Source organism: Gastrolobium bilobum, unplaced genomic scaffold, assembly GCF_033153095.1.
Source record: "Gastrolobium bilobum isolate Gb01-03AN ecotype WA unplaced genomic scaffold, APGP_CSIRO_Gbil_v1 utg74291, whole genome shotgun sequence".
Classification (NCBI taxonomy): Eukaryota; Viridiplantae; Streptophyta; class Magnoliopsida; order Fabales; family Fabaceae; genus Gastrolobium; species Gastrolobium bilobum.
This window is the reverse complement of record NW_026900007.1, coordinates 16,742-34,661: the sequence shown is the minus strand read 5'-3', so window position 1 is coordinate 34,661 and position 17,920 is coordinate 16,742. Positions and strand designations below refer to the sequence as shown.

The 17,920-nt window shown below is 37.6% G+C and overlaps 1 protein-coding gene across 1 annotated transcript in view; it reads left to right on the top strand.

Moving 5' to 3' along the window:
* Positions 1-263: 263 nt before the first annotated feature.
* Positions 264-17,920, top strand: part of LOC133294830 (myosin-15-like) — a gene marked incomplete at its 3' end in the record, with an annotated part of 34,255 nt that continues 16,598 nt past the window's right edge. Inside the window, exons 1-17 of the mRNA XM_061493586.1 lie at positions 264-495; positions 597-743; positions 1,120-1,265; positions 1,377-1,533; positions 1,647-1,705; positions 2,622-2,778; positions 2,939-3,088; positions 3,207-3,343; positions 12,222-12,368; positions 12,457-12,558; positions 12,898-12,955; positions 13,086-13,187; positions 13,935-13,972; positions 14,312-14,438; positions 14,535-14,708; positions 14,876-15,007; positions 17,071-17,180. Of these exons, the coding sequence (XP_061349570.1) occupies positions 376-495; positions 597-743; positions 1,120-1,265; positions 1,377-1,533; positions 1,647-1,705; positions 2,622-2,778; positions 2,939-3,088; positions 3,207-3,343; positions 12,222-12,368; positions 12,457-12,558; positions 12,898-12,955; positions 13,086-13,187; positions 13,935-13,972; positions 14,312-14,438; positions 14,535-14,708; positions 14,876-15,007; positions 17,071-17,180 (2,063 nt within the window). The remainder of the gene's footprint in view (positions 496-596; positions 744-1,119; positions 1,266-1,376; positions 1,534-1,646; positions 1,706-2,621; positions 2,779-2,938; positions 3,089-3,206; positions 3,344-12,221; positions 12,369-12,456; positions 12,559-12,897; positions 12,956-13,085; positions 13,188-13,934; positions 13,973-14,311; positions 14,439-14,534; positions 14,709-14,875; positions 15,008-17,070; positions 17,181-17,920) is intronic.

The following is a 17,920-nucleotide window of genomic DNA, read 5'->3' as shown; positions in this document are numbered from 1 at the left end:
TCAAATTATATTTTTTACTTTTTTTGGCCGTTGACAATCACACACTGTCGGTTTTTTTAATTCTTTAAAACTATTAATGAGTTTGGACAAAAAAAATTTGTACTGTATTACAGGAGACCGTGAACGTTGAAGGTGAGAAACGAACCGAAAGAAGTGAGAACAGTTGAAAACGGAACTCACTGAGTGACGTGTCGTGTTGACTACGGTATAAATAATCTGCAGTTTCGCCATTTTTGATGTTTGACTCGTAATCTACAGTCTACACACTTCTTAGAGCGGGAACCCAAAGTTCACCTATGTTGTCTCTATATCTCTCTACGTCTCTCTAATTTTAGGGTTTCAATCTCAATCTTCGTTTTGTAATTTGCAGCAACCATGAACCTGCGCAAGGGCTCCAAAGTTTGGGTCCAATACAGGGATTCAGCCTGGGTGGCTGCTGAAGTGGTTGATTCCGATGGAAACCGGTTCCAGCTCGCAACTGATTCTGGCAAGGAGGTGATTTTGTTGCCTAATATATGCTGCTTCTTTTGCTACTATTGTTTTGGTGGTGATTGTTAATAGTTCGAGTTTTGGTTTTGGGAGGTGCGGTGGTGCAGGTTTTTGCTTCGCCGGAGAAACTGTTTCCAAGGGATGCGGATGAAGAGGAGCATGGGGGATTCGAAGATATGACGAGGTTGGCTTACTTGAATGAACCAGGAGTGTTGTACAATCTTCGTAGAAGATATGCTGTCAATGATATTTATGTGAGTGTTCATAGATTGGATTTCATTAGTTTCTAGATGTTCAATTGAGGTTAACTTATGAGTTTAGACCATAATGATTAGTATACATAACTCTTTATTATTTGAAAATGGTGTTCTCAGGTGGAACTGATATATGAATCATATGAGATTATTGCTTTCATTTATGAGGACTTTTATCGATGGTTTTGATGGGTGCATGACTTAATGATTGGGTAGCCCATACCCGAAGAATCTTTGTCAAATTTATAAATTAATATATTATCGGTAGCTTTTAAAACATCAGTTTCCTTTTGGTGATTTCGCTGAGTGAACTTTACTTGGTTTATACGTTGACTGCTATTTAATGCTTTTTGCTTGACTTGTTTGTCTTTGTTAGACATATACAGGAAGCATCTTAATAGCTGTTAATCCCTTCACGAAGCTTCCTCACTTGTATGATATCCATATGATGGAGCAGTATAAGGGAGCTCCATTTGGTGACCTTAGCCCACATGTTTTTGCTGTTGCTGATGCATCTTACAGGTTAGTATGCATTTTATTTGTTTGTATCATATTTGAATGTTTCTTTTTCTAATATTTGCGATTTGCCTTTTTGTTTTGCGAATTATTGAGCTTTTGTTGGTCATGATTTAGAGCAATGTTGAACGAAGGTAAAAGTCAATCTATCTTGGTCAGTGGTGAAAGTGGTGCTGGAAAAACTGAGACAACAAAATTGATTATGCAGTATCTTACCTTTGTTGGTGGACGTGTGGCCAGTGATGATAGAACAGTCGAACAACAAGTTCTTGAAGTAAGCTATTCTGGAATCCAATCAATCAAGACTTCAGGGATTAATTTACTTCCAGGTTCCAATTGTTATTTAGAATCAATATAGGATGCTGATTATACTTTTACTTGATTCAGTCGAATCCACTTTTAGAGGCATTTGGTAATGCAAGGACGGTTAGGAATGACAATTCAAGGTGAATTTGGTTCTCTTTTTTGAGTTTGTCCCCCCCCCCCCCCCCCCCCCCCCCCCCGCCCGCTCTAATGCTTTTCTTTCACCGTAGTTTCCATCTTTTGCAATTTTCTAGTTTATTTGCTCTTCCCCATTAAAATTTAACAAAATAAGCTGTGTTAGGGTGGTCCTACTATCTGGTCTTGTATCTATCTAAAGCATACTAAGGCCAGGATGGAAATTTACAGAAACAAGTTGCCGAAAACAACTAGTTTTTCTAATCAGTATCCCAATTAAAGGGGAGTGATTTGAGAGGAATTCTTTATTCCTTATTTAATCTGTTTTTCTTTAGGTAGTTTTTTTGGCTGATCGGAAGCATTGGTTTTTAAGATATTTCTTTCATGTTTTAATGCGTCTAATGTATTATAAATAGGGACCGATAGCTTGTACAGTTTAATTTACAAGAGATACAGAAATTATTCTGATTTTACAAGTTGTATTAGATATTTGTAGGGAATGTCAGTCCTTTTCGTTACCCTGTTTGCAAGCCTAGTTGTTGTACCATGGATGCTTAAAATTTCAAAATGAGTTGAATGTAGATGGGAAGAAAATTCTTGTATATTATAAAAAATTGATGCCATTGTAGATGTTTGGGAATTCAGATTCAGAAGCAACCATAGTCACGGCGGTGCATTGGAGTTTGAAAGATTTAAATCTTAGTCCAAGGCTTAATTGTATTTAATTTTTTCTTGGTTTATAAGATAATGAAGGTTTTTCAATTGCCGCATATTTTATGGATATTATGCTATCTGTATGATCTGGGTAATTCCACAATGTTACATTTTTTTTGCAAACAGTATTTAGGGTGTAGGGGTGTAGATACTCTACCATTGAAATTGATATTGCTCATAGCCTCACATTATTACTGTTTTTGGTTGCAGTCGATTTGGGAAGTTTGTTGAAATTCAGTTTGATTCAAATGGTAGAATCTCTGGTGCTGCAATTAGAACTTACTTACTGGAAAGATCTCGAGTAGTACAGATAACGGATCCAGAAAGAAATTATCACTGCTTTTATCAGTTGTGTGCATTTGAAAGGGTATTCATTTTCTTTTAGGCCTTTTATTTAATTTGTATTTTGGGGTTAATATTGCAGCATAATGCAATAATTTGCATTGTGATGTGCAGGTTATGGTTTTCATAATGTCATAATCAAAGTATTAATTGTTATGATTTATAATTGGGATGCCTCATTTTAGAATGCAGAGAAGTATAAGTTAGGACATCCGAGTCACTTCCACTATTTAAATCAAAGTAAAATCTATGAACTAGATGGTGTTAGCAATGCTGAAGAATACGTGAAGACGAGGAGGGCAATGGATATTGTTGGAATTATTCATGAGGATCAGGTGTGATATTGTTTCCCTTAGTGTAGCTCTTGCTTTGATGAATGCTTTAAACATTTAATGGATAGATTTATTGATGGCCCTCCCTTTACTAATAGTTATCCTTGCTTCCTATTATCAGGAAGCCATATTTCGTGTCTTAGCTGCAATTTTACATTTGGGAAACATTGAATTTTCTCCTGGAAAAGAGCATGACTCGTCAGTAATAAAGGATGAAAAATCAAGATTTCATATGCAGATGGCTGCTAATCTTTTCATGTACGAGATTTATATTTGGAATTTTATATTCTAAAATGATTTATAATTTGGCTGAATTTCATTTTAACTCTTTACCATCTGTGCTCAAAATGCAAATACATTTTTTTCTGCAAACATATATGTTGCTGCTATATTAATTTCAGAGAGTATGACCGTGTAGAGTATATGGACAGTGTATACAACTAAAATCTGGTGGAAAAAGAGGTAATAGTAAAATTTCTATGTACAGAAACACCTAAGAAGTGCTAAGGATGCATACCTAAATATTGTATTTTGAAAACAACCATTGACATTGCAAAGATTAGATCTAAATAATTAGACATATCTGAGCAAGAGCCCAGGCAGTTGAGATCATAATAAGTAGCATTGGTCTCTTTGGTCCAATGAGAAATTGGGTTCATTTGTCAACAAGGCTATGCCTATTGTTTCTCTAGTCTCAGATTGAATAATATGGAATTTTATTCATAATCAGATGATACATCAATGGGTTAAATATATATGCAGACGACCATAACAGAAATGGAAAAAAACCATAGTCAAATCCCATGATTTGTGGGATATCCTAATTCCCAACAGAATAGAAAACAAAAATGAGCCTAAATCTAGGGATACAATCTGTTATGGAATAATTTCCTAAAATAGCTAATTAAACACTGATTTCCAGACTCCCCTCAAGTTGGTGAATATGTATTCTCCATTTCCAGCTTTGGTCAATGTTTTAAAATGCTGGACTGCTCAACCCTTTGGTAAGTATATCGCAAGCTGACCTTGTGTAGTCACATAGGGCATACAATTTAAACCACTTTTGTGCTTTTCTTTGATTGTCTGATCCTTTGAAATATCGGCAGACTTAGTTGTGAGATGTTTTCCGTATCCCTGATCAGTAAACCAGATCTTAACTGAGAGAGACCAGGTCTTGTAAGTAGCAGATCCGGTCAGTTTCCTCGTTGTAATAGATGGGGTAGTACTGGAGATGACGCCAATAGTGTTTTTGGACGCATTACCTGAGTCCTCCATCACAAAAATAAAAGAGAAGACCAGATCAAAGCAAGAAACTGCAAACTCACAAGAAATCGCGCAAAAATAATTCAAAAAGATGTCCAAACAACGTGTTTTTCGCCGATATCTTCTTAACGGATGGGACCCACAACGAACGAAGACCAGATTTGGAAAGAGGAGAGGAGAGGAAGTTGAGCTGTTCTGTCCTGGAATGGCCGGAACAGTGCACACACGCCGGTGAGAAGCGGCGCGTGAGCACTTCGCGTAGAGAGGGTTGGCCGCCGGTGATGGGTCTTCCACAGAATAGGTTGCCGGAGGAAGGAGAGTCTGTTCGTAGGTGTTTCGATTGAAATCGTTGCCGAAAAATTTCTCTGGTGACTGTGAACAGTAACAAACGACGGTTCTGGTGGCAAACAGAGGCCGATTTCTGACTATTTAAGGTTGAGGATAAATATTTGGTGACTAATTAAGGGTTAGGGCTAGAAAAAGGTTGGCAGTATGATGCACGACAAGATAAGGGTTTTATGCAAAAGCGAGGTTTCCCAGAACACAAGCTCTGGTACCAACTTAAAAGTAAGAATGTATATTGTATTCAATTGTATATAGAACTGTACAAAAGTCCTCTATTTAAAGAGGTTAAATGACCTAATAGGCCAAGCCCAAATAACCTGCTAGAATAATAGAATAATAAAAATACAATACTATTTAATACAATATTATTTCTAACAGTTATCTTTCATGAATCTGAGTCCTTTTTCCCAGGTCCTTATCTTCAGGGGGAGAGTGGTACTTCAGTAGGCTCAGCATCTTCCTTTTTTGAGTCTGGATCATCACGTTCTACTCCTATACCTCTTCCTCTTATTTTTGATCCTCTTGTGTCTGATCCATCATATACACCGGAGATACGGAAGATTGTAACACCAGATTTGGTATATCACAGGAGAAAACAACCCACACTGCTTCATCAACAACCTCAATCTTCTGAACCACTGGTAAGTCCTGAACCTTTTGTTTTTGAATCTAATATTGATGCTTTTGTTGACATACCCATTGCCCTAAGAAAAGAAAAAAGATCTTGTACCCAATACCTATCTCCCCTTTCTTCTCTTCTACTAATCTTTCTGTGTAGCACAAAAGCTTTGTTTCAGCACTAGATTCTATGTCAATTCCAAAATCAGTACATGAAGTATTAAAAGATGAGAATTGGGCTCAAGCCATGGAAGAGGAGATGAATGCCTTGGAGAAAAATAAAACATGAGATGTTGTTGATAGACCCGATGGAAAGAAAGCAGTAGGGTGCAAATGAGTTTATGCCCTAAAATATAATTCTGATGGCACTCTTGAGAGAGATAAGGCTTGGTTAGTAGCCAAGGGTTACACTCAGACCTATGACATTGATTATGAAGAAACTTTTGCCCCAATTGCAAAGATGAATATTGTGAGAGCCTTGTTGTCCCTTGCTGCCCATTACAATTGGGTATAAATCAATTTGATGTGAAGAATGCTTTTCTTAATGGTGAGTTAGAAGAAGAGATTTACATGAAAATCCTTCCTGATTTTGACCCTATCTATGGAGAAAATAAGGTTTGTAGGTTAAAGAAGGCTTTATATGGATTGAAGTAGTCTCCTCGTGCCTGGTTTGGGAGGTTTACTAAGGTTATGATGACCTTAGGATACAAACAGAGTAAAAGAGATCACACTTTTTTTTAAGCATTCCCAAGACGGGAAGCTCATTGTGCTCCTTGTATATTTGGACGACATCATTATAACAGGGGATGATATTGTGGAGAGACATGTTCTTCAAGCACGACTAACTTCTGAATTTGAAATTAAAGACCTTGGGAAATTGAGATATTTCATAGGGATAGAAGTAGCTCATTCAAAGAAAAGAATTTTTATCAATCAGAGGAAATATGTCCTTGACCTTCTTAAAGAAGCAGGAAAACTTGGGTATAAACCCTCTATTACTCTTATTGAGCAGAATCACAAGATGAGTTATGAAGATGAGAGTCCTCCAGTTGATGAAGGACAATATTAGCAGCTAGTTGAGAGATTCAAATATCTGGCTCATACTAGACCAAACCTAGCTTATGCTATTAATATTGTCAGTCAATTCATGCATAATCCAAAAGAAAAACATATACAAGCAGTGGAGAAAATTCTTCAGTATCTTAAAGCCACTTTTGGTAAAGGCAATTATTTCGGCGTGATGACAATCTCTCTTTAGAAGTTTATACTGATGCTGATTATGCTGGATCTGTGACTGACTGTCGATCTACCACTAGTTATTGTATGTTTCTTTGTGGTAACTTAATAACATGGAGGAGTAAGAAACAAGATGTGGTTGCCAGATCAAGTACAGAGGCTGAATTTCGAGCTATGTCTCAATGCATTTGTGAATTATTGTGGTTGAAAATTATACTTGATGATCTCAGAATAAGATGTGAAGGACCAATGAAGTTGCTTTGTGATAATAATTCCGCTATTTGTATAGCTCATAATCCAGTTTAACATGATCGTACTAAGCATATTGAGGTTGACCGCCATTTCATCAAAGAGAAACTTGATAGCGGGTTGATCCTCACTCCATACATTCCCTCTGGGCGTCAATTAGCTGATATTCTGATGAAGCGACTTCCCTCAGATAGATTTCAAGAACTTACTAGCAAGCTGGGAATGATAAATATCTATTTTTGGACTTGAGGGGGGATTGTTGTAAATAATAGTTGTAGTATTATTTATTTATTATTTTTTTATCTTCCTTGGGATTAGCCCAATAGGTCATTTAGTCTCTTTATATAGAGACCCTTTGTACATTTGTAATAAATAATTCATATAATATAATCCTTATATTTTCAAGTCGATCCCATAGGTAAGGTATGAGACTTGAAGTCCCATATTGATTGTATGGGCAACTAATGTGGGATTTATAAGCCCTTGTGTACTCCCATCCTTTGAGCTAGCTTTTGGAGTGGTGCATCCCAAAGTTCTTATCAGAAACCCAATAAAGAAGGCTGGTAGATGCAATAGATTGGCAATGAAGGCTGACTGATTTAAGAGAGAAAGAATAACAATATGATTTAGCAGCAAGGAATGCTTAGCAATGAATGCCAATTCATTAAGAGAGAAGACATTTTGATGGCTTCAGCAGAAATAGCAGCAGTCCCACATCGCAACTGCTCTTATATCATCTAGGAGATTGAAAAATGTGGAATTTTATCCATGATAATATGATACATCAATGGGTTAGATATATACACAGAATGGATAGAAACTAGAGTCAGATCCTATGATTTGTGGGATATCCTAACAGAATAGAAAACACAATTAAATGAGCCTAATTCTAGGGATACATTCTTGTAACTGTAAATAGTATAGAAGTCCCACATTGTGTATATGTCGTTGTATTTCTTATTTGGTTTAATATATAAATAAAATCTCCTTCGTGTAGTTGACACAAGGATTACAATGAATACCTCTTGTCTCTTGATAATTAACATGGTATTTAGAGCCTAACAAGAGAATCCTAATCTGCGTTTTTTCGGTGGACCACTGTCAGCTGAGTAATATTTTTTTTTTTCCGGAAACCGTCATATCTGTCAGTTTCCGGCTTCCTTATTTTGTTTCCGACCTTGTCTCAGCACTGCCGCTGTCCAGAACCATCGTTGACCGCCGCCCGCCACCGTTGACCACCGTCTCCGGCGACTTTTCCGGCGAAACTCCCATCGATCTGACCGCCACAACAAGGCGGTCCTGTCTGTCCAACACCCATCTCCAACAACTCAGCGACGCGCCCACACGCGTGGGAGGAAGCTGCTGCCGTCCGCTCCATTGCAGCGGCGCGTGATGCTTCGGCTGGACCTCCGACCACCACGGTTCAACTCGTCTTCTCCTTGCGCACCTGGATCTGTCCTCCCTTTGTTGTTCCGACTTCGTTTCGGCTTCCGACAGTGTCTCTTTCTCTTGCTGGTCACTATTCACGCGTGTTTCTTTTCTTTTGGTTGCTGTTCATTTTTGTTTCAGGTGATCTATGGCTGATAAGTCACCCCACGATGCATCCAAGGGTTATGCACGTGGACGCAAACCCTCTACGAGACGCTTTCTCTGCACTCATTGCAACAAGCCGGGCCATACCATACTATTGATCGTTGCTGGGATCTTCATGGTCTCCCTCCTCGCTCCGCTCATTTTGCTCAGACTACTGTTTCTGCCTCGGACTCTGCTTTGATTGCTGGATCACAGCCACCTCCGTCTGTTCTCACTGACTTCTTGCAATGGTATAAAGGGATGCGTCCTCCTGGTACCACTGCCTCTGGTGCACACACGGGTAATTCCTTTGCTGGTGTTTCTCACTCGCCCTCTCTTGGTCCATGGATTCTCGATTCTGGTGCATCTGACCATATTTCTGGTAATAAGTCTTTATTTACCTCTCTCTGTACGTTTGGTCCCCTGCCCAGTATCACTATGGCTAATGGGTCACTGGTTCAGTCCCAAGGGATTGACACTGTTCTCTTTTTTCCTTCTATTCCCATTGAGAATGTGCTTTATGTTCCTCATTCTCCTTTCAACCTTATTTCCATTAGTCGTTTGACTCAATCCCTTGACTGTATTATTTCTTTCCCTAAAGAGTCTGTCATTTTGCAGGATCAGAGCTCGAGGAGGACACTTGGCGTCGGATCTGAGTCCAATGGCCTTTATCAGCTTTCCACTTCTGTTCCAGTGTGCTCTGTTGTGGATTCTCCGCTTACTATCCACGCTCAGTTGGGTCATCCAAATCTTGCTAAGCTCCAAAAGATGGTCCCACGTTTCTCAAATTTATCTAGTTTGTCTTGTGAGTCGTGTCAGTTAGGGAAGCACACTCGTAGTTCGTTTCCCGATCGTGTCAGTCGTCGGTCTTCGTCTCCTTTTGCTTTCGTTCATTCAGATATTTGGGGTCCTAGTCGTACCGTTTCCACTATGGGGTACAAATGTTTTGTAACTTTCATTGATGATTATTCTCGATGTACTTGGTTATTTTTAATGAAAAATCGGTCTGAATTGTTTTCTATTTTTAACAAGTTCTTTAATGAAATCCTTACTCAATTTGGTGTTTTGATTCGCATTTTTTGAAGTGATAATGCTCGTGAATATTTGTCTCATCAATTTCAAACCTTCTTTGCATCTCACGACATCCTTCACCAGACATCATGTTCACACACCCCTCAACAAAATGGGGTTGCTGAACGCAAGAACCGTCACCTAATTGAGACTACTCGGACACTTTTGTTACATGGTCATATCCCATTCCAGTATTGGGGCGATGCTGTCCTCACAACTTGTTATCTCATTAATCGGATGCCTTCCTCCGTACTTAATAACCAGGTACCACATTCTGTGTTTTTCCCCCATCAACCTTTGTACCCACTCACTCCTCACATCTTTGGTTCTACTTGTTTTGTCCACAATCTCAGTCCTGGTCTTGACAAGTTATCTGCTAAGTCACATAAGTGTATTTTCCTGGGTTACCCTCGCTCACAAAAGGGTTATCGTTGTTATTCTCCCAGTCTTCGTCGTTACTTTGTCTCGGCGGATGTTACATTCTTTGAGTCTATCCCATTCTTTGACTCTTCCTCCTTTCCCAGTGATTCTGTGGCTCCTCAACTACCTTTACCCCCTGTTTCAGTTCAATATATACCTTCACCATCTCCTTCTTTAGATGTCCCCGTCCCTGATACCGCCCCTGTTCCCCCCTTCCAGGTCTACCATCGTCGGCACCATCCACCTGTTCCCCAGGACCCTGCCCCCCAAGACCCTGCCCCTATTGTTACTGAGGCTCCTGTGGACTCACTTTCGTCATCATCTCCTCCGACAGCTCCGATCCTTTCGTCTGACATTGATGTACCCATTGCACTCCGAAAAGGTACTCGTGATTCTCGTCCCCCTCCCAGGTAATTAATAAATTTGAGTTATCATCGTCTTTCACCATCCCATTTTGCTTGCCTCTCTTCTCTTTCTTCTGTATCTGTTCCTAAGACTACAGGTGAGGCGTTATCACATTCTGGATGGCGACAGGCCATGATTGATGAGATGAGTGCACTTTAGAGCAGTAGTACCTGGGATCTGGTTCCCCTTCCCTCTGGGAAGTCTGTTGTTGGCTGTCGATGGATATACACAGTTAAAGTTGGTTCTGATGGTCAGGTAGACCGTCTCAAGGCCCGCTTGGTGGCTAAAGGTTATACTCAGATATTTGGCCTTGACTATGGTGACACATTTTCCCCCGTGGCGAAAATGACTTCTGTTCGCCTCTTTATTACTATGGCAGCCATTCATCACTGGCCTATGTATCAGCTAGACATCAAGAATGCTTTCCTCCATGGTGATCTGCGGGAAGAGGTTTATATGGAGCAACCTCCTGGGTTTGTTGCTCAGGGGGAGTCTAACCTAGTTTGTCGTCTCCGAAAATCCTTGTATGGTCTCAAGCAGTCTCCCCGGGCTTGGTTTGGAAGGTTTAGCACTGTTGTACAACAATTTGGCATGACTCGAAGTGAAGCTGATCACTCAGTCTTTTATAGACACTCTGATTCAGGTTCTATTTATTTGGTAGTATATGTTGATGATATCGTCATTACAGGTAATGATACTCATGGCATAACTCAGATCAAACAACATTTGTGCCATCATTTTCAAATAAAGGACCTTGGAAGACTCCGATATTTCTTAGGGATAGAAGTGGCTCAATCCAAAGATGACATTGTACTATCACAGAGAAAATATGCTATGGATATTCTTGAGGAGACAACACTGTTGAATGCTAAGCCCGTCGATACTCCTATGGATCCAAATGTCAAGCTTTTGCCAAATCAGGGGGAGCTATTTTCTGATCCAGAAAGGTATAGAAGATTGGTTGGGAAACTGAACTATCTCACAGTTACTCGACCAGACATTTCCTTTGCAGTCAGTGTAGTAAGTCAGTTCTTGAATTCTCCCTGTGAAGATCACTGGAATGCAGTAATCCGTGTCCTCAAGTACATCAAAAATGCTCCTGGCAAAGGTCTTCTCTATGAAAACAAGGGTCATACCAGAGTTGCAGGATACTCAGATGCTGATTGGGCAGGTTCTCCTATTGATAGAAGATCTACCTCCGGGTATTGTGTATTCGTTGGAGATAACTTGATTTCCTGGAGAAATAAGAAACTAAGTGTAGTTGCTAGATCAAGTGCTGAAGCAGAATATCGCTCCATGGCCACAGCTACCTGTGAACTCATCTGGTTAAAACAACTACTGAAAGAACTCAAGTTTGGAGACATTGGCCCAGTATCTCTCATTTGTGATAATCAAGCTGCTTTGCATATTGCTTCAAATCCAGTGTTTCATGAAAGGACTAAGCACATTGAGATAGATTGTCATTTCCTTAGAGAAAAGGTTCTCTCAGGAGATATATAGTCACTCGTTTTGTCAACTCCAATGATCAATTAGCTGATGTATATACTAAGTCTTTGAGAGGACCTAGGATAGACCAGATATGTAACAAGCTTGGTGCATACGATCTATATGCTCCAGCTTGAGGGGCAGTGTTACTGTAAATAGTATAGAAGTCCCACATTGTGTATATGTCGTTGTATTTCTTATTTGGTTTAATATATAAATGAAATCTCCTTCGTGTAGTTGACACAAGGATTACAATGAATACCTCTTGTCTCTTGATAATTAACAATTCTGTTACAAAATATTTTCCTAAAATAACTAACTAAACAAGGTTTTCCACTTGTTGTATTGTATAAATGATAAAAATACCACATGAATGAGATTATTGGTTGTTTCTCCTTTAAGATGTAATGGCTGGTCTTAATTTTAAGTTGTCCTTTGCTGAACTTATTGACTTACTTTTTTTCTTCGCTAGGTGTGATGTTGACCTACTGCTAGCAACATTGTGTACTCGTTCAATACAAACTCGAGAAGGAATTATTGTGAAAGCCCTTGATTGCAATGCTGCTGTTGCTGGCCGGGATGCTTTGGCAAAAACTGTTTATGCTCACTTATTTGATTGGTATACTTGTGGTCAATGCAAAATCAACAACCATTTTTTATTATGCCTAGTTTAGGGTGATAATTCTTTGTTTTTGTTGTGCTAACAGGCTTGTTGACAAGATCAATAGGTCTGTTGGGCAAGATATCAATTCCCAGATACAAATCGGAGTTTTGGATATTTATGGTTTTGAGTGCTTTAAGGATAACAGGTAAGTTGTTGTCAATTACCTGTAACTTGGAGGGTTTTTATTTTTTTGGTGGATTATGGAAAATAAAAGTGAGTAGGCTTATTTTAAGTTGTGGAACATTATAATGCATAGATTGGGCATTTGTTCTTATAAATACTTCTCACTTCCTGGTGTTCTTTCATGTAATGTACTACGTTCACTAGTATCAAAATGCTTAATGCTCAAGACATCATGCATGGTTTCTTTTACTTTGTATTCCCATTATTAGATTATGATTCGTGTGCTGCGGTTGTTTATTTAATTTGATAATTTTTTCAATATGATTGCTTTGCTCAATCCAATAACATTCACTTACAACAGTTTTGAGCAATTCTGCATCAATTTTGCAAATGAAAAGCTTCAGCAACATTTCAATGAGGTATGCATGTGTTACTTACTGTATATTGATGTGCATTCACTAGGTTACTGCCCTGTCTTAATTTGGATTTATTGGTGTTCTTTTTTCTCTCTTTTTTTTTATTACTTCTCTGTCTTGCCATTTCTTCCAGCATGTATTCAAGATGGAGCAGGAGGAGTATGGAAACGAAGAAATTATCTGGAGTTACATTGAATTTGTAGACAACCTAGATGTTTTAGATTTGATTGAAAAGGTTTTTATTTATTGTTTTCCTTTTAGAATGTTTTGCCTTTTTAGGGTTAAGTTCTCTAAATTCTATATCTCAATATTGCCATGTAGTATATTTTACATTCTTATGCATGTTTGCTTGTTTCATTCATAATGTGTAACTAGTGGAATATATAGGTTACATACATCAAATTCAAGATACTGAAATTGCAAGAGGATATGTAGCAATATATTTGTTAGATGTAGAACCATATATTGATCTTTACCTAATAGCTTAAACTTTTGCGTTAGTTGGTTCATGATATGATATCAAAGACCCTTTGACCATGTTGTTAGAGTTTAATTCTTGTTGTTTCTATTCTTCTAATGAAAGTTAAATTCTAGCATAAGGTAGGGTGGGCTTGTGCGTTATTCACTCTTTAAGCCCAAATGGTTCTTGATTGCTGAGGCATGTTAGATCTAAAACCGTTCATGTGCCTTCATGTGGTTCTTGACAATGTCAAAATCTTTTTTTTCTGATGCTACAGTATAGGTTATAGGTTTGGATCTTTCACAAGATATATCTTTTAATCAATAAATTGGTAAGACCTGTTTATCTAGTGTTCAGATAAGGATAATCATGCCAAAATAAATTAATGTAGTTTCATTTGGAAGTGCAGTGCTAAGATATGCATCTTATTGCTGTATAAGTCACCGTCTTCTCTTGATTCCAGTTTATACGTATGCCTGTAATTTCAGCTTCTTGTGGACTTATTATTGCATTCTTTTGCAGAAGCCCATTGGTATCATTGCTCTTTTGGATGAAGCTTGGTACAATTTGAGTTCTTTAAACTGAATTGGTGTGTATTTATTTGTAGGGGTTCACTTTGGTGCTCCCTCCAAAAAAGTGTGTACCGTAGTACCTTTTTTGAAATAACAAACTAAGTAACAAAGTTATTGGCTGGGTAATAAAACTTACAGACTGAGTAATAAAGTTTGTAACTTTGATTACTCAGTTTGTAATTTTTTTATGTATACAACTTTTATTACTCAGTCTGACATAAAGTTTGTAATTTTACAATAGGGAGTACGGTTTTTGGAGGGAGTACCAAAGTGGACCCCATTGCTATTGCAAAATGATCCTTAATCTTGAATTCGATTGGCTTGCAGCATGTTTCCGAAATCAACACATGAAACATTCTCAACCAAGTTGTTTCAGCATTTCCGGTCTCACCCTAGGTTGGAAAAGGAAAAGTTTTCGCAAACAGATTTTACCATTTCTCATTATGCTGGAAAGGTGAACCTGTGTTCGTGTACTTTCTCCTGATTTGAACATGAAATCTTGTGATGTAATGTTACAAATTTTAAAAAGATCTTCCACGCTTTTATGCAGGTCACTTATCACACAGAGACCTTTTTAGACAAAAATCGTGATTATATTGTTGTAGAACATTGTAATCTATTTTCATCATCAAAATGCCCCTTTGTGTCTGGTCTTTTTCCTTTGCTACCAGAGGATTCTTCAAGATCATCGTACAAATTTTCTTCAGTAGCTTCCAGATTTAAGGTGCGAACATCTACATCCTTTTCATATTTTACTGAAGACTAGAGGGTCCATTATTATGACCAAATTGTATAGGTGAATAGAGCTACGTATTTGAACATGAAATTTTTGTTGCTGATCTTTTTCTTCATTTATTTATTTATTTTTTGGTGTCTTGTTTGTGTGCTCAGCAACAACTTCAAGCACTCATGGAGACCCTTAAGTCAACAGAGCCTCATTACATACGATGTGTGAAGCCCAATTCTTTGAATCGACCACAAATATTTGAGAATGCAAGCATCATACACCAATTACGCTGTGGGGTCAGTAGTTTAGATATTCTAGATCCCTTTATTTTGAGTTGTTGTCAGAGTTTCATAGATTGCTGACATGTCAATTAGTGTACTCTGTTTTTGGTTGGTATCTTATTGGTTACATTATTGATCACGACAATTATTTAACTTGATATTGTGGTATAACTTATATTTAGGCCATTTTTGTGTCAATGGTTATGTACTTCTTTGTCCCTCTATTCTCGTGTTTGTCTTTTTTTAACTTGGGTAATGTTTGCTATTGATTTCCCAAAAATTAAAGGACAGTACTGCCACAAAAAAATTGTACTTTGTTTGATGTATAGTAGTAAGTACTCAATAAAAAACAACTCGGGACAATACAATACTAAAGCAGGTTACAAATTTTTGTCTACAGCACAAAAAGAGAAAAATGCCAATAGTTCATGTCATTTCATTTTCTTAGCTCTGTTGCCTGTGGAATGATGAATAACACCAAAGGTATTACAATAAATTTTGTGTTGTTCGGTCCAGTATTTATGCGTTCAAACAATGGATATCACAAATTTTTTAGTTTTGTGCATTTCATGAAATAGCTGACAACACCAAGAATTGTCCGGTGACTCAATCACTAATGCTTAACTTTTATGTTTGTGCTGTTCCTCAATATGTGTCAAACGCGCTCTGTATTTATAGCTTAGCCAAGTTTATGGTGCCCCAAATGCACTAATACCTTGTCTTGGTTGGCAGTTTTATGGAGTGTTGGATTTAATGATGCAAAATCCTAAGTTCAATAAACTGCAAATGAGGTAGGGTATGTACTTGGGGTACCTTGAATTTTGCTTGTAACTTGCGTCATTATGTTACTTTGCAACTCAGGTTAATTTTAAAGTTTTACTTTTTGGGTCGCATTGAATTTTTTTGTCTGTTCTAGTGCATTGAATCAAGCTGAAGATAAACAACTTTAGTATTGGTATGCATGAATTTTTGCTTGTGGAGAAAGACTCGAGACTTTTTGTATGAAAGTGAGAGGCGCTAATTATTTTTAAGTATGTCCTATGGTATTAGTCTGGATAAGAATTTGCTTATTAGAATCTCAGATTATCAGCTTCCGTTCTTTACAAGTAGCTTTATAATAATGTTTACTAAAAATTATAAACAAAGTAAAAAAAATTGTAGTCATTGTTATACAAAATGTAATCTTTGACTGAGGTTTGGTTGTATAACTTGTATTGACTACTTGGAATGCTTTTGGTGTTTTGCGAGCAATGTGTAATGGAGCTGTTATATATCTTTTTAAAGTTTTTGAAGAAGAATGGGGTTAAGATGTCATGGAAAATGTACAAACTATTTTTCGGTATTTCTGTGTATTTGTTTAAACTTCTAAGAAGAATGCTCAAATTTGAAGATGAGTGTTAGAAAAATATAAAACGATTAATGTAGCCTCACTCAACAACTTAAGCTTTTGGGTTGAATTGATTCTTTACATGGTATCAGAGCCGACGTGACCAAGTGATCACGAGTTCGATCCTCACCGTCCCCATTCAATTAATAAATAATTAAGTATTGTGGAGTTTCGTGGCATAAGTAGGCTGGGCGTGATGCATCATCCACCCTTCAAGCCCAATGTACTCTCCTGTGAGGGGACGTGTTAGAGAAATATAAAACCATTAATGTAGTCTCACCCTACAACTTAAGCTTTTGGGTTGAATTGGTTCTTTAGAGTGAGGTTTGTCGTTCTTGTCCTTCAACACTTAGTTCAATAAGTCTGTCGTTTTGATGCCCTTATTATGCTCTTCTAAAAAGAAATAAAGGGTTTTTCTAAAAATGGAATTGAGTTTTAAACAGGTATATTCTTTTGATATATTTTGTTGATTTTTTCCCTCTATCTTTCTATTGTCTATTAGTAATTTCTTTTCCAATGAATAGAAAAATGATTTGGTTTGCAACTACATGCATGCAAAAAATCATGTGGGCTTGATTCAAATTTTCATACAAATAAGGTGGCCATGATCTACATGCTTGTCTTCTAAGTTTTCTTTTTAGTTGTTTCTCTAGGGCTATCAAGTAATTATATATATCTCTATTTTATCAAGGGCGTCCTTGAAGCTGTTCGAATAAGTCTGGCAGGTTACCCCACTCGAAGAACTTACTCACAGTTTGTAGACCGCTTTGGGTTAATAGCCCCTGATTTTATGGATGGAAGGTGAGTTCATTAAAGGTAATTTTCATAGTTAGTGTTAACTGACTTTACAATTTTTAAGCTGTTAGGTGAAACCTATGAATGGTTTTATATTAACATCTCTAACATTTGTTACTGTTTTTGTTTGGCTTAAGTGTTGAGCTATATCTGCCCATAAAGTTTATTTTTTGCTGGGCTTGTACTAGTAGTACTGTAGTACTAGTACCTGACTTATTAGTGTAAATAGGAATATTAGGTTAGAGTCTTTTCTCACAACATATTAATATCATCTTCTTATATTGAGTATTTCTTTTTCTCTCTCTTCCACTTTCCATACTTAAACTTTATAATTTCAACAGGGTGAGAGTCAAGGGTCAAATGTTTTACTGAAGTTGAGTCAGTCTTAGCCGTATCAAAGTTATAATTGTATTTTCCAAGTAATGAAATTTTGAGCTTGAGGGATTTTGTCCCCATACAGCCACACTGCCCTTGTGGCTTGTATTTAATTTTGAGTGAGAGAAGTGGGAGCCTTTCAACCAGTCCAGTAAAAAACTGGCAGTGGTTCTCGAATTTAGTCCTGATTGACTGGTTTCCCTGGTTATTAAACAATTTGAAAAAAAAGGGTAGTTCTAAAGAACTACTGGGCCAGATCATGGGCGGTTCCCTGAACCTGCCAATCTGTCCTGGTTGTAAATCATTTTAGGATAAATGTAATTTTGTTGGTGGTTGTAATTAGCTGAACCGAAAGAGAAAGGAAAAGAAAA